Genomic DNA, 16,868 nt, shown 5'->3' with positions numbered 1-16,868 from the left:
TTTTAAATATTTTAGTAATTGCTTGTCTATTCCCTCTTTCTATTCTATCACAGGCACTTCAACTGTGTTTGTATTAGGTTTCTTGATATTTCCCCACAGCTCACTGAAGCTTTATTCTTTTCTCTTTTAAAATTGTCCTTTGGTGTTTCATTTTGGATAATTGCTAAGTGAGATAAGTCTGACAGAAAGACAATACTGAATTTTCTCACTTATATGTGAAAGCTAAAAAAAAATCATGGAGACAGAGTGGAGTGGTGGTTGCTAGGGACTGGGCGGGATAAGGGTAGGGGTATCAGAAGGTATTGTTCGGAGGGTACAAACCTCCAGTCAGAAAATAAATAAGCTCTGGAATTTAATGATATTTGAAAGCTGCTAAGAGAGGAGATCTTAAATTACCACACACACAAATAAATGGTAATTATAAGATGGATACGTTAACTAAGCTTATTGTAATTATTTTGTAATACATATGTTTATCAAAGTGTCACACTGTACACCTTAAACTTATATGATATATGTCAATTATATCTCAATAGAGATGGGAAAAAAAGAGGAATCATTTCAGTGGCAGAAAACCTAGGAAGGGACAAATTGGGGAGACTTAAATGTGTCTTTAAAATTGTGTGCATACGTGCTCAGTTGTGACCAACTCTTTGACACTCTTCTGTCCCTGGGATTCTCCTGGCAAGAATACTGGAGTGGGTTGCCATTGCCTCCTCCAGGGGATCTTCCCAACCCAGGGATTGAACCTGTATCTCCTGCATTGGCAGGCAGGTTCTTTATCACTGAGCCACCTAAGAAGCATCTTTAAAATCCTAATTTTCTCTCCCCTTCACACTAGATCAATTGCTATTTGATTGGTTAAGCACTGGATGCAGGGGTTGAATTGCATTTAGGAGTCATGGACAAAAATCACAAACTGTGTTTTTAAACTGATATCACGCAGCACAGCACAGAAGAGGGGACTCCTTGAACTTCAGATAGACTGAATGCTCCTCCTTCCCCACATAAAATCACACTATACTTACCCTGGCTTCAGCCCCTTTCCCCCTTCCTGCCTCCTGGGAAGGGGCACAGCACAACACCCCCCCACCCTCCCAACCCCCAACCCTCCACCCCCGCCGCCAGAAGGGCTGAGGCCGGCTTGGCTCTAATAGCTCCTAGTGCCTGCAGTGCCTCTTGTTTGGCCTTATGGCCAGTTAGCTCCACCTGCTGCTTGGAACTACTTAGAGGCAAGGGTGGAGAATGGCTGGGGGGCCTGTATTGCCATGGAGGACCGGAGTGGAGGACTGAAGCATGAAGCACAGAAATACCACCTAAAAGAGTGAGGGCACACGCTCAAGGAAAGATGGGTTTCTGGCTTTCCTCTCTAAAGCTTGAGACTATTAATGGAGAGGAAGAAATGTTTACAAAGTCAAATGATCACTAGTGCCAGGAAGGAGAGATGACATGGAGAGGTGAAACTTTGGAATATTTCAATCTCATCCTTTTTCTTGTACAAACCTCCCTGAGTCTTCCATCTGGCCAGCAGCACAGACACCAGAGTAGAGTCAAGGGCTGGATCTTCAAAAGAAAAGTCTGAAGGTTTCTAAGGTTTGGGGATTCATCCGTTCAGTTCAGTTCCTTTGCTCAGTCGTGTCTGACACTTTGTGACCCATAGACTGCAGCACGCCAGGCTTGCCTGTCCATCACCAAGTCCCAGAGCTTGCTCAAACTCATGTCCATCAAGTCGGTGATGCCAGCCAACCATCGCATCCTCTGTCATCCTCTTCTCCCGCCTTCAATTTTTCCCAGCATCAGGGTCTTTTCCAATGAGTCAGGTCTTCGCATCAGATGGCCAAAGAATTGGAGTTTCAGCTCCAATTGGGGATTCATGGCAGAGATCTAAAATCATATACCTTTCAGAAAGCAAACTTAAAATAATCTGAGGCTAAGAGGAAAAGGGATAGGAGAGGGGATCTTATAATGCTTGAAGTTAAGCCAGAGTTGATTGAGTTTATCTGGATGTGAATGCATTAAGTTTTCTGTCATCAGGAACAGTGACTAGATATTACAGGTTACATTTATTTATGGGAAAACATACTTGCATCTTTTTGACATAAGTAGACATTACTTCAAGGAGTATTTATGTAAGTGACAGATATATTGGGCATGCTGAGAAACCATGTGCCAAATATGAGGCTTCCCAAATGGCTCAGAGGTAAAAGAATCTGCCTGCCAATGTAGGACATGCAGGAGAAGCAGCTTTGATCCCTGGGTTGGGAGAACCCCCTAGAGTAGGAAATGACAACCCATGCCAGTATTCTTGCCTGGAGAATCCTATGGACAGAGGACCATGGTGGGCTACAGTCCATAGGGTTGCAAAGAATTGAACATGACTGAGTGAGCACTCACGCACATGCAAAGTATGGTCCTGAGTATTGGGAAAGTTGAGGAACTAGTGCAGTTAAGAACTCTCTTCTCATGAACTTATTTTCCTAGTGAAGCAAGAACACAAATAAATACCATAAGTTCAAATGATGATGATCACTCTAATGAGATAAATAGCATGGTGGAGTGAGTGGTCTATTTTAGGCAGCGTGGCTGGAGGAGCCATCTCAGGGAAGTGACATTTCGAGTAGAAGTCTGAATGAGGTGCAGAATTAAGTCATGGAGTTACTTGCAGAAGAGCTCTACGGGAACAGAGAAGAAGTGGGAAAGTCCCAGGCTGGATCCAAGCTTCTACAGGCAGGAGCAAAGAGTGAGGAGACGAGGTTGAAATGAGCATGGGCTCAAGAGCAGTCAGGGTAGAGCTGACTTGACTTTGGTCAAGACTCATAGACTTTGGTCTGTCAGTGACAGCTTCCTGGCAAGGGAAGGGCAAAGTCATGAGCAAAGTTCAGAAGAAGCTGGAGGACAGGAATTAGCACTGGCTATTTTCCCACTTATCTGCTCCTTTTCCCTGTAAGATTTTTGGAAAATGCTTTCTATCCTCACTGCTCCTAAGCCCTCTCTTCTCATTTGCTCTTGGAATCACTGCATTCTGGTTTCCATCCTCACCACAGCCCTTGGCTACCTTTGTCAAGGTCATCAATGGATTCCATGTTGCCCAACCAAACAGGCATTCTCAGTTCTCATCTTTACAGCATTTTCCCCAGATGTTCATCCTTTCCAGTCAACAGTGTTTCTGCTTGTCTTCCAGGATGCCCTATTCTCCCGGTGAATTTCTTACCTCACCACCTGCTCCTTCTCATTTTGTCCCAGTTTTTTGACTTGTTGCTTCTCATCTGACCCTTTGACACTGGAGTGATTCAGGGGATGGTCTGGGACCTCTTCTGTCTATATTCATTCCCTTGACGACTTAATCCTGGCTCATGACTTCACATGCCATTTATATGCTGGTGATTTCCAAATGTATGTCTACAGCATGAACCTCCTTCTGAACTCTCCTAGTATATCTCATCGCCTACTTGACAGTTCTGCTTGGGTGTGTCTACTGGGCACCTCAAACAACATGTCTCAAAACTCACTGTTGACTTTTCCCACAAAGCCAGCCACTCCTGCGGTCTTCTCTGTAGCTGTTAAATGGCAGCTCCATCCTTAAAGTCCTTCAGGCCAAAAACTTTTGAGTCATTGTTTGTTCTCCCTATACCTTTCATCTAATCTGTTAGGGAATCTCACTGATTCTATTGTCAAGACATATCTATCATCTGACCACTTCACCCTGCCTCTACTGTCTCCCTAGCTCTGGGTAGCTGCTCCATTACTGTGGCTGCCCGCTTCCAAGCTAGCCAGAGAGAACCTTTTAAAAGTAAGTCAGATGAAGCCACTCCTCTGGGCAGTACTCTGAAGTACTTCAGAGTACTTCATCTCACTCACCATAAAAGCCCAAGTTGCTTCATGATTTCTCCCACTGCTTACAGCTCTTTCCCTCATCCATACATGCCCAGTTTTACTGGCCTCCTTGCTGATTTCAGAACATGCCTCCTTGGGACATGGCCCCTGCTGTTCCTTCTCCTCTGCCTATCCTCACCCTGACCCCACTCCTTTGGGTTCTTGCTGTAGGCCTTTCCTGACTATTCCCTTTAAAATACACAACATTAGACTTCCCTGGTTTCCCAGTGGTTAAGATTTTATGCTTCCATTGCACAGGATATGAGTTTGATTTCTGGTTGGGGAACTAAGATCCCACATGGTATGCTGCACAGCCAGAAAAATAAAATAAAATACACAACATCCCATCCCATAGTACTCCCTAGACCTCTTTCCTGCCTTCCCTTTTCTACATAGTATTTCCAACATGCTTTATATTCCAGGTATGTGGTTATGTCACTTGCCACCTTCTCTCCACACACTGGAATGAAAGTTTTGGGAGGGTGGGGACTTTCATCTGTTTTGTTCAAAGCTGTACCCCTAAATGCCTGGAACACAGGTACATGGGAAGCTCTCAATCAGCTCTGAATGATCAAAAAAATCAATAAGGCAGGAGGTGAAAAAGCATTCCAGCAGAGAGAATGGAATGTGCAAAGGCACAGAGGTGAGTAAAGGTGAACTCAGGAGATCCGGAGATCTGGACCTGGCCGGGGCCTGCTGCTGACCCCCTGTGTGACCCCTGCCCTCTGTCCCCTCTCTAGACTGCATCATCCTTCATGTGATACAAGTCATGGTTGCATTTGATGACTGTGAAGTCTCCTCCAATGCCAGGTTTCTCAGCTGTGTTCCTAGGCTGGGGAGAGAGGTGGTTTAGGGGTGCCTGGGGCCTGAGGTCCCTCGGAGGAAGAGCGCTGGAGGCTGGACCACAGGGTAGAGAGAGGGTGAAGCTACAGCCACGCAACCAAAGACTTGCCTGTAAGAGGAAGCTCTGGGCTCACCTTTCTCCCCCAAAGCCTTCTGACCTCCTTCTCCCCCTCATTTACCAATCCCCCATCCCACTCCAAGGAGGCTTTCTAGTAAAACCTGAGTGGCAGGAAAACAACTTTTCAGTCACTCTCCAGCAATTTCCAGCTCACCTGTCTTCTTCGTGGCAGCTCTCCAGCCCTCCTCTGTCACATTTGGACTCTACCGCTCCCGTATGTCCCATATCTATGGGACTTAATGGACATCTCTGCCTTCTCTGATGGAGGGGCTGGCCTGGGAGCAGACACACCCAGACTTGCTCCAGTTGCTGACTGGAAGACCCCTGTTCTGAGTCCCAGCTGTTTGCCTGTGAAGTGCAAAGGTTTAAATGAAGTGGTAGATGAGGCTTGTTTAGCACCATGTCTGGTAAACAGCAGGCTTTGTAGGTGTCTTTGCCTTTGTGTCTCCTTTGCCCACCACCCCCTAGCCCATCCAGCCGGGAGACTCACAGCTCTGCCTGTTCACACCCGCACCATGCACACAGACCAGTTAGTTGTGGGCTCACATGTCACAGCATTAAATTGCACCCATCGCTCAGTTTCTGTACCCCTCTTCCCATCAGATGGGAGTTTCCTGGGAGCAGGAGCCATGTCTCCCTAATCTGGGTTTTCTGAAATCAGAGGTGGTATCTCCCTTTCAGACTGGGAGGTTAGGGTGATAGCCAAAGGACTCCCCAGTACCCTGGCCCAGCTGAGATTCTAGAGGCCAGGACTTGCCCTGACTCTGCATTGGTCTTGCTTAATGCAGATAGTAAGCAGGGAGGCACGTTTTAGGAAGGAAGGAATGAAGAGGCACTGTTTCACACTCTGCACAGATCAACCCATCTGGAGGCCTGGAACAACTGGACAGCTTCATGGCAAGCAGTCCACAAATACAGAGAACAGATGAGGTTAGAAATGGCCCATGCTGAGGCTACTCAGAGGGGTCTGAGCAGGACCCCAGCAAGGCAGTGTGGGCTACTGACTCCTCTTGGTGAAAGCCTCTCATCCAAAATCAGATGATGCTAATCCTCTGTATGGAACTCTGCAGTGGCTTTTTCTATTGCCCAGATTTCACACACACACACACACACACACACACACGTACATGGATGGACTCCACATGGATCTGAGTGGCCTCTGCAACCACGTTCAGGAGTAATCTTAAGAGCAATTAGTCCTCTACAGAAGCAGCTGATGCAGGGTCAGGTGTCCCCCAGCATCCTCTAATTAATAGAGGGGAAAGAGGATGGGGAATGATAAACCAGAGGTCAGCTGAGTCCCAGGAGCACCCTCACCTCCTCTGACTTGTCTGACCATGGACGACATTTCTGGGGGAGTCTGCACAGCTAGACTAGGTCCCACTCCCCTTCTCATTCTGCACCTGCCTCCTCTCTCCTTTGTGAAATCCCTCCCCTATTCCCTCCAGCTCAGGCCCCCCACCCTTTCTGCCTGCCCTCTAGTGAGATGTGTCCCTCCCATTGCTGCCTTCCACTCCTTGCGCACATCCCTGTGAAGGCTTTGCCCCCTCGGGTTCTTTACCAGTCAGTCCCCATTCTGTGCAGCCGGCAGAGCCCTTTCTATCGTCTCTGGCTCTCTGACTGCCTGTGTACTCCTCACTCTATTGCCCGGGATTCCTTTGTCCACATCAAAGCTAGATCCAAACCACTACCTATTTTCTGCCCACACAACCTCCAGGCCCCTTCGTGGACTGTCATGCTGCAGGAATGCAAACCCATTTGGATTCCTCAGTGAGCCTACCATGTGAAAAAACAATCAGTCCATGTGGAGCCTCCTGAGTGCACAAGGGAAAGACATCACGGGCTGAGCAGGAGCGCCGCCCGGGGCCCGCAGCAGGCAGACTAGAGGGAGGAGTCAATGGGACACCAGGATCCCTGGTTTCGCGCCCCACTTCACTCCACGCACTGTGTGACTTTGGGGTTTCAGATTTCTCATTGGCAAAATGAGAAAGGGAAACCTTGCATTATACACTCTGTGTATAGGCAGGTAGCACACTGCAGTCTGTCAGCTAACGTTGCCAAGACTCCCAACAGAAAACCAGTTTCTGAGCACCATCTATGTGCTAACCACAAATATCACCTCACCAAATCCTCCCAGAAGTCGAAGGAGGTGCAAATACCCATTTTTTAAATAATATAATCACACACATTTATTAAAAATTTGCTAATAATATCTGCATGTTCTAGTTTATTTTATAGTTAACAAATTCATATTTTAAATGAATTTAAATGAAGTTACCACAGTTAGTTCCTCATTCAGTTCAGTTCAGTCACTCAGTTATGTCCGACTCTTTTCAACCCCTTGGACTACAGCACGCCAGGCCTCCCTGCCCATGACCAACTCCTGGAGTCTACTCAAACACATGTCCATTTAGTCGGTGATGCCATCCATCCATCTCATCCTCTGTTGTCCCCTCTTCCTCCTCCCACCTTCAATCTTTCCCAGCATCAGGGTCTTTTCCAATGAGTCAGTTCTTCGCATCAGATGGCCAAAGTACTGGAGTTTCAGCTTCAGCATCAGTCCTTCCAATGAATATTCAGAACTTAGTTCCTTTAGGATGGACTGGTTGGATCTCCTTGCAGTCCAAGTGACTCTCAAGAGTCTTCTCCAACACCACAGTTCAAAAGCATCAATTCTTTGGCACTCAGTTTTCTTTATAGCCCAATTCTCACATCCATACATGACTACTGGAAAAACCATAGCTTTGATTAGGTGGGCCTTTGTTGGAAAAGTAATGTCTCTGCTTTTGAATATGCTGTCTAGGTTGGTCATAGCTTTTCTTCCAAGGAGTAAGCGTCTTTTAATTTCATGGCTGCAGCCACCATCTGCAGTGATTTTGGAGACCAAAAAAATAAAGTCTATCACTGTTTCCATTGTTTCCCCATCTATTTGCCATGAAGTGATGGGACCAGATACCATGATCTTCGTTTTCTGAATGTTGAGCTTTAAGCCAACTTTTGCACTCTCCTCTTTCACTTTGATCAAGAGGCTCTTTAGTTCTTCTTTGCTTTCTGCCATAAGGGTGGTGTCATCTGCATATCTGAGGTTATCGGTATTTCTCCCGGCAGCCTTGATTCCAGCTTGTTTCTCCAGCCCAGCATTTCTCATGGCGTATTCTGCATATAAGTTAAATAAGCATGGCAACAATATATAGCCTTGATGCACTCCTTTCCCAATTTAGAACCAGTCTGTTTTTCCATGTCCAGTTCTAAATGTTGCTTCTTGACCTGCATACAGATTTCTCAGGAGGCAGGTAAGGTGTTCTGGTATTCCTGTCTCTTTCAGAATTTTCCACAGTTTGTTGTGATCTACACAGTCAAAGGCTTTGGCATAGTCAATAAAGCAGAAATAGATGCTTTTCTGTAACTCTCTTGCTTTTTCGATGATCCATCAGATGTTGGCAATTTGACCTCTGGTTCCTCTGCCTTTTATAAATCCAGCTTGAACATCTGGAAATTCACATTTCATGTAATGTTGAAGCCTGGCTTGGAGAATTTTTAGCATTACTTTGCTAGCATGCAAGATGAGTGCAATTGTGCAGTAGTTTGAGCATTCTTTGGCATTGCCTTTCTTTGGGATTGGAATGAAAACTGACCTTTTCCAGTTCCTCATATGTGAAATTAATTTTCAAAAATAATTTAATCTTTTCATATTCTATCTTATCTACAAATGGAAAATTTTTTCTTCCAATTTTTGCTATTAAAATAGAGCTGGGGTGAATATGTTTTACAGATTTTCTCCCTCTTTCTGGGCATTTCATTGGTATGGATGAGAAATTACTAGGTTAAAAATAGTATAAAGAAAGGAGTATAAAAAATAAATTTTTATAGACAAAGAAACTGAAGGCCATGGAGGAAAAGCAGCTCATTCAGATAACAAGAGGTTCACTGGGATTTAAACCCAGGTCCATCCGATTGCAAAGCCAACAGAACATCAACAATCCTAGGGGTTGGATGAGGCTAATATACATCAGTGCCAGCCAGGAGGGCTTCCCTGGTGGCTCAGATGATAAAGAATCTGTCTGCAATGGGGGAGACCCGGTTCCATCCCTGGGTTGGGAAGATCTCCCAGAGAAGGGAAGGGCAACCCACTCCAGTATTCTTGCCTGGAAAATTTCATGAACAGAGGAGCTTGGCAGGCCCCAGTTTATGGGCTCTCAAAGAGTCAGACACGACTGATGGACTAACACACAAACACACATATACCAGCCAAGAAGTAGAGCTTTCTGTTCCCAGAACAAATGAGGGTCATCCTCAGGGCATTTTGATTGAATCTGAACCAAAGAAGACTGATCCTTCCTCCAGGAAGCCCAGAACTGACCACATGGGGGTCAGCCCGTAGATGGCTGAGTCACACTCAGAAGATGTCCCAGGTTATCTAGTGGAGCTTGTTACCTCTGTCAGATGCTCAGGCACCTGGGAAGGCAGCCTGGTGGGGAAGAGAGCCCGCTGGACAGAGATCAGCATGTGGGAGCTCTACTCAGCTGTACTGCAGACCCTCTGTAGGGCCTTGGGCTTCTCATGTTCTCTCTTCAGACTTCACTGCCCACCTGTCACAAGACGGCACTGGCCCTAGCGGAGGGGACTGGGAAGTGCCAGGAATCTCCTGGGCACACTGGCCAGGCCCTCCCCATGCATTCTCCAGCTCCCACCCCTGCTCCCAGCTAAGAGATGCTGCTGTAAGCAGGTGCTGTAATCAGCTACCAAGGATGTGGTTTCCCAGGGAGCCCACGAGGAGGGCATCCTGCAAGCTGGAGGAGAGGGCACCAAAAAGCTCCTTTTCTCTGCTCCTGATCAACTTTCATGCCTTTGCTCCTTTCACTGCACCAGGAGCAGAGCTGTGTCTGTCTCTCCACAGTGATCAGATTCACAAGCAAGAAATTGGAACCTAGCCACCTCACAGGTCAAGGAAAAGAGGCCAGAGGAAGATAGAAGGGGTGCACCAGGGTACATCAAACAGGCCAACCCAGGGGCCTGGAGAGGAAGACAGCCTCTTGGCCCTTTCTTGGTCTTCTGTCTCTTCCTGGAGCAGCAGATGGACAAAAAAGGCAAATGAGGAGCAGAGGCCAGTTTTCAGGAGGCACCATGGATGAGGGCAGCAAGGTCTGTGAGCCTGTTGGAAGGTGACTGGTACAGGTTGTGGCCTGTGGGAAGATGTGGGCAACAGTGCCCTGGGCAGAGGAGAAGGCCTCAGGGGATGGAGAAGTTCGCGGCCTCAGAGGATGGGGGTTTTGCCTCTTTGGGAGACATCTTAAGCGTGGCTACCCTAGATGAGAACATGAGACCTGGTTCAAGTCAGCGCTCCAGGACCATCTCCCATGGCCCCATCCCACCAACTTACGAAGAGCTATCGTCATAACCCTCCTCCCCAGGTCCCCGGGCAGTGAAGTACGTGACCCATTCATCCTGCCCCCACAGCTAAGCAACAGTTCAAGAAGGATGTATCACTCAGAAAGAGAAACCAGCCAGTTTCTGGCTCTGCAAGAGAAAGAGCCAGGGCCTCCTTGAGCTGGGTTCAGGGCCTCTGTATGTGTCACGGGATATGAGCTCATCCCCACAACAGTGGGCTGGGGCTAGACAGTTACCTGGCCTCTTGGTGTGGGCCCTGGGGCCCCGTGGGATCGCTCACGCAGACACCAAGAGAATCTCCCCCGTGCTCATGTCTGTCTGTGCCCCAGATGAGGCAATCTGAGGGCAGAGCATGGGGCCTCTGAGCCCCATGGGCTGGGGCTGGGGCTGGGGCTCCTCCAATCCTTTCCCTGCGTGCACACACACACACACACACACCCTCAACTCCATGCTTCACCCTCCTCACCACACCCTGGCTCTGCCCAGTGGCCAAAGGCTCACACACTGTCTTCCCCCAAAGCTTTCATTATGCTGTGAATCAGAGGGCGGGAGGTAGATCTGGCAGATTCTAGTCCATGGAAACCCATAAGACCGGTATGACTTCCTGGAGTAGGGTCTGCTGCCCTGGGACTGACAGTCATGAGCTGGGGAGAGGCAGATTCCTCCCCTGTGAGGTCAGCTGCAAAGCACAAGGCATGGGTGCCCCTTTGTGAGGGTGCTGGCTTAGTTCTGCGTGGGGGAAAGGGAGGGGGTGGGGGCGGGGTGCGGAGGGCTTGCCCTGCCCCAGAAGATGGCCTGCCCTGTGCTAACGGGAGACAACGTGAGGTCCCAGGTGAGGCTCAGGGGCCACAGAGGGCACGAGCTGAGGGTATATTCCGGAAACAAGAGTCCTTCCATCTGTCTTTTCGGACTAAGCCCCAGGAGCATGACAAAATTAGCTCATAAATAGATCTACTGGGGTCTTGGAGGGAGTTGCCTGTGAGACACCATAGAGAAATCAGAACTTCTCAAAATTAGCCCCAGAAATGAGTATTTTCCTTGATTTTATTTTTTCTTTTATGATTAGGTTGTGAAGGACAGAGATTAAATGATGTCCATAAAATAAGCTGTTAAAGAGAAAGGCAAGTCACAATTCGATTTTGTTTATACACACACACGCATGACACTAAAATGCGCTGTTCCTTCACTCTTTCCACAGATATTTGTAGGGTACCGGTTATATTCGATGGTTAGGACAGGTTCTGGGGACATAGTGGAAAACACACCAGGCAAAACTCCTGCCTTTTACAGCTTATTTTTCAATGGGAGATTTGGAAAATAAACAAGTGAACAAATGCAAATAAAGCAGCCCTCAGTTGTTATAAGTGAAAAGCAGCAAATCGGGGGATAACCCTTTAGATGGTGTCCCAGGGGAGTCCCTCTGGCAGGCTCCAGCAGTAACTGTGAAACTGAAAGACACAAAGAGTTAGGGACCCTGGGAGGCCCCAGAGGTGGGGAGCACTGGGCTTGTCTTAGTAACTGAGGACTCTCAGTGAGGATCTTTGAACACTTGGTAGGGAGTTTACATTTTATTCCAAGAGGCTTAGGTCACCATTGTTGCTGGTGACAGACAAGCCAGCTCTAACCCCCACCCTGAAAATTTGCTTAAGCTGTGTTCAGAAAGTAGTTTAGAGAAAGTAGTGGATGATCTAATTTTGGTCTTTATGTGAGAGAGAGAGTGTGTGTGTGTGTGTGTGTGTGTGTGTGTGCGCATGTGTGCACACACACTCAGTTACTTGGTCATGTCTGGACCTTTGTGATCACATTGACTATAGCCCGCCAGGCTCCTCTGTCTATGGAGTTATTAAAGGCAAGAATACTGGAGCGTGTTGCCATTTCCTACTCCATGGGATCTTCCTGACCCAAGAACTGAACCACGTCTCTTGTGTCTCCTTCATTGGCAGGCAGATTCTTTACCACTAGCACCACTTGGAAAGTCCCCTTAATCTTGATCTTCATGAATTTCCCCAAAACATTGTATGAGATGTTTGTTTTCATCACTGTAAAAAGTAATCCTTATTATTTTATATATTATAGATTTAATGCCTGTTTTCTTGCCTAAACTGGTCCACGCTTTGGAGTTTTTGTGAGCTTGGCATTCTTGGGAACTTCTGTAACTACAGTCTTCAGCATAGGGCCTGGGTAGCCCCTGACACATGGCAGGAGACTCCTGCAAGCCTTCTGCTTAACCTTTCCAGCCCTAAAGTTGTCAGACTGAACCCTCCCCCATCCCAGGACAGAGTACTTCTACACAGAATGAAGTTATAGGTATGTCTTGAGAGCAGATAGGTTGTGGGTTAGTGGCCAAGAGAATCTCCCAAGAGCTCTGTTTCTTCATGAAAAGTGGTTCCTCCCACCTTTAACATGTCTCCAGACTGGACATCCCAGAAAGACATATAATTTTCTCTTCTGTGCCCTTGGAATTGAATCCCTCAGCCTAATAAGGAGGATAAACCCATTTTACAGGTAAAGAAACTGAGATTCAGAAGAAAAGTTTGGCTGAGGCCAACAAAAAAAAACAAAAAAAAAAGAGGAAAAGGGGACCAGTTTCCCAAGATGCCTCCCTCACCTCCCTGTGCCAAGGTGATGAGCCTCATGGGGGTGACTGAACTCCCAGAGCCCACTGGCCAGGCAGGAGCTGTGTGTCTCTGTGAAAAGGGGCCCTTAGGGGTTTTCTGATTAAGGTGCCTGTGATGAGTCAGGAAGGGGCTAGAGGAAGTTGACCAACTGGAGTGGTGAAACCAGTCCATCTCCTTCAACTTGGGAAGGAGGCCAGGCTGGGGAACGGTATAAAGGGCACCTCGGCCCCTGCTCAGCTCAGCACTCCACTAGAAGCCTCTCCAGCTGGCCCCACTGTGAGTCTGGTAAGTGTTTGCTGGTAGAACCAGGCTTGGGACCTGGGGCCTCCCACAGGCCAGAATGTGGCTGGGGGTGGCCAGCCTGAGGGGGGGTGCAGGGCTCACTCATGTGCAGGATTCAATTGGACCACTGTCCTTCTGGGGGAGCTCAGGTCACTGTGCTGAGGGCTAGGTGCGTGGCTGGGAAACAGAACAGACAGCAATCCCCTCCTGCATCATATTTTCTTGGGGCTGTATTTTCAAATGTGGGGGACAGGGAGGAGAGAAGAGTAAGATAGGGATGCAGGGGAAATATGGTCAGATTCTCTCCTAAAACTGCTTAATTTGGGCTCACTATGTTTTTTGTCTTCTCTAAAGGGGAACAGGGTCTGGGGACACACTTGTAATTTTTAGCTGTGCTACAGAAGGGAGACATGCTGAATGGGGAACACTTTCTATCTGGAGAACCCAGGCATAGCAGGGGCAGGGAAACCCAGTTTAGAAGTAGGAGACTTGAAAGAATCAGCTCCAGCTCTTAGCAACCTTCCAGCCCCCTCCCTCCCACCACCACCAGCCAAAGTTCAGAAGGTCAAGAGAGAAAGAAGCTCTGGAGCTGAATATGCCAACTGGTTCATTTTGCAGAGGAGAAATCTGAGGCCCAGAGGGACTAAATGACCTGCCCAGAACCACACAGCATTTCACTGGGAGATTTAAGCCAAGATCATGTCATGTGACTCCAGTCCAGGGCATGCACCATCACCTCTCAGATCCTCTTGGGATAGGCTACTGATTTTCCAGGACTTGGGGGTCCTCCAGGAGAACTTCCCCCACCCCCAGCACCTTCCCTCTTCCTGTCATAATCCCAGACCTCATCTCTTCTCTTTGTCAGAGGAGGTCAGGAACAAGGGAGAGACAAGGATAGGCAAGGGCAGGAGACGAGATGGTACCCAGCACACCTGCGCAGAGCAGCTCTGGAGACAGTCCTTGTTGTTGGCTCTTGGGAATAAGAAGCTCCCAGGAGGGCCTTTCCCCACCCCTCTCCATCCCTACGTTCACCCTGCTACTTCTGTGGAATGATTGCCCAGCATGATCAGCAGAGTGCCCCACCCAAGGGAAATGGGAATGCTGAGAAACCAGGTACTGCTACAGATTCTTGGGCTTCATCTGTTTCCTTGCCTTCAGTAACTCCTCTGAACCCTCCTCTTTTTCAGGTTGACCGAAAGCAGCTTCCAAGATGTCCCAGCAACACACTCTGCCAGTGATTCAGCCCCCTGCCCTCTCTCAGGAGTCCCTCAAGCCTGCTTCTCCTCCCACCAATACCCAGCAAGAGCAAGTGAAGCAGCCAACTCCACTGCCTGCCCCATGCCAGAAGGTACACTCGGAGCTCCCAGGGGAGGTCCCCTTGGAGCTTGGGGAGAAACATACAATTGTGAAAGGGGTGGCTGAACAAAAGTGTGAACCACAGCAACCAGAGCCAGACCAGCAAGAACAGCATGTGGAACAACAGCAGCAAGAGTCACAGGTGCAGGAACAGAATGTGGAAGAGCAACAGCAAGAGTCACAGGTACAGGAAGTACATGTGGAGCAGCAGCAACAAGGGTCACAGGTGCAGGAACAGCATGTGGAACAGCAGCAGCAAGAGTCACAGGTGCAGGAACAGCATGTGGAACAGCACCAGCAAGAGTCACAGGTGCAGGAACAGTATGTGGAACAGCAGCAGCAGGAGTCAAAGGTGCAGGAACAGCATGTGAAGCAGCAACAGCAAGAATCACAGGTGCCGGAAGAGCATGTGAAGCAGCAGCAGCAAGAGTCACAGGTGCCAGAAGAGCATGTGAAGCAGCAACAGCAAGAATCACAGGTGCCAGAAGAGCATGTGAAGCAGCAGCAGCAAGAGTCACAGGTGCCGGAAAAGCATGTGGAGCTGCAGCAGCAAGAGTCACAGGTGCCAGAAGTGCATGTGGAGCTGCAGCAGCAAGAGTCACAGGTGCCAGAAGTGCATGTCAAAAAGCAACACCAGGAGCTACAGGAGCAGGAAGTGCAGCAGCAAAAAGAACAGCACGTGGAACATCAGGAAGCAGAACACCTGGGGCTGCAGCTGGAGCAGGAGAAAACACAAAGAGAGCAGCAGCTAAAAGGACAGCTGGAACAGGAGAAGAAGGTCTTGGGCCAGCACTTGGATCAAGAGCCAGCAAAGAGAGAGGAGCAAATGGAAAAGAAAGAGGAGCAGCTGCTGGAGCAGCAGGAGGGGCAGCTGAAACAGCCTGTGTTTGTCCCAGCTCCCGGCCAGGTCCAAGAGACCCACCCAGTCCTGCCACTGAAGGAAAAAGCCTTGCCCTCTGAAGAAGCAGGAGGTGTAGTGCCTTCTAAACATAAGTAACCACCTGCGGTGTCCCAGAGGCCCCTGGAAATCCCATACAAGTGAAGAGAGAGCCAGTGGCCTCACTTATCTTGGGCCCCCAACCTGGGTGACCCGCCTCATCTGTGAACCTGCCTGACCCTGACCTTCTGCATGTCTCTTTGATAGGGCTGGGGTGGGGGGAGTTACAACCCAGCATCCACCCCTGATGAGCCCAATCCCAACCTCAGGTGGCCAGAGGCTTTACCTGAGGAGAGAGTGATTATAGCTACTCTGAATACATCCCCACTATAATAGCTGAATCTGTGAGTGTGTACAATAATACAGAATAAATCCTGGAAGGCTTGGAATCCTGTATTTTATTTGACTTTTTACCCTCTATCATTCACCATATGAAAACCTGTGTGTGCAGGTTAAAGGTTGAGAATGACTCTCTTGGCCAGTTCCCATAGGTGGACAGATATTCTGACCCCTCTTTGATTCTGTACCCCAAATAACTCAATACATTCGACAGCTTCTAAAAATGAAATGAAAATAATAGCAAAACAGAAGTTCACTCGTGTACCTGAAAGTAGCACTCAGCAGTCAGGAAGAGGGAACGGGTTACCTTGGCTGAGGGAAGAGGATCTATTCATCTCAGTTCAGCACTACCTTCCATTATACCCACCGAACCCAATCCTAGCCCAAGGCCAAAGGCATGGGTTCCACCTGGGTTCTGGTGCTTGCCCAGATTTTCTCTCCACAGAATGTGCTCATGGTTTCCAAGAGTCATGGTTAAGGAAGACTTTAGGAAAGTAAAGCAGCAGAATTGGGGGAAATAGGGAGAAGAGGGACTTCTGGGACTGGTCTCTGATAGAGAAAATGTCACTAAGGGAAACAAAGTTTGGGTCAACTGGAATCGGGGGAGCCAAAAGTGTTGAATAGCCTGGAGAAATACCGATCTAAGGTCATTGCAGTGGTTTTCCCCTCCCTGACATTTCTGTAGCCTTTACTACCTACCATCAACCACATCAGAACATGGGGCTCTTTCCTTCCTGGGAATCTCCTTGTGTGTGCACTCAGTCATGTCCGACTCTCTGTGACGCTATGGACTGTAGCCCACCAAGTTCCTTGGTCCATGCGATTTTCCAGACAAGAATACTGGAGTGAGTTGCCATTTCCTCCTCCAGGAGGGTCTTCCTGACCCAGGGATCAAACCCACATCTCCTGCATTATAGGCAGATTCATAACTGCTGAGCCACCAAGGAATCACCTGGCTCTGACAATTTAACATCACCTCAGGCAGGTTGTCTCAAGTTACCCAAAGCTATTTCATCATAATCACGAGCATATGTCAGGGACATCTCTCTTGAGAATGTCATAGGCACCCAAAGTCAAAGGGTCCGAAAGGCACTTAGTATCCCTTACTCCCCGC

General features: G+C 48.3%; 1 protein-coding gene across 3 annotated transcripts; it reads left to right on the top strand.

Annotated features, from left to right (window-relative positions):
- The first annotated feature begins 13,077 nt into the window (after nucleotides 1–13,077).
- Nucleotides 13,078–15,798, top strand: IVL (involucrin). Of its 3 annotated transcripts, none has more exons than XM_010857460.1 (3): nucleotides 13,078–13,125; nucleotides 14,310–14,914; nucleotides 14,999–15,798. In XM_010857460.1, exons 2-3 carry the CDS (start codon nucleotides 14,333–14,335, stop codon nucleotides 15,473–15,475), a joined length of 1,059 nt encoding a protein of 352 aa, XP_010855762.1. In that variant the 5' UTR covers nucleotides 13,078–13,125; nucleotides 14,310–14,332; the 3' UTR covers nucleotides 15,476–15,798. The 3 variants fall into 3 exon arrangements, with proteins under 3 accessions (XP_010855762.1, XP_010855760.1, XP_010855761.1); XM_010857459.1 differs by having other exon boundaries at nucleotides 13,080–13,125; nucleotides 14,310–14,662; nucleotides 14,705–15,798; XM_010857458.1 differs by having other exon boundaries at nucleotides 14,310–15,798.
- The last annotated feature ends 1,070 nt before the right edge of the window (nucleotides 15,799–16,868 follow it).

This window comes from Bison bison, unplaced genomic scaffold, assembly GCF_000754665.1.
Source record: "Bison bison bison isolate TAMUID 2011002044 unplaced genomic scaffold, Bison_UMD1.0 scf7180017864381, whole genome shotgun sequence".
NCBI classification, from domain to species: Eukaryota; Metazoa; Chordata; class Mammalia; order Artiodactyla; family Bovidae; genus Bison; species Bison bison.
This window is presented reverse-complemented; position numbering and strand designations above follow the sequence as displayed.

Excerpts from the sequence above, each read along its gene's own strand:
- IVL (XM_010857458.1), top strand. The coding sequence starts at position 14,333 with ATGTCCCAGCAACACACTCTGCCAGTGATTCAGCCCCCTGCCCTCTCT.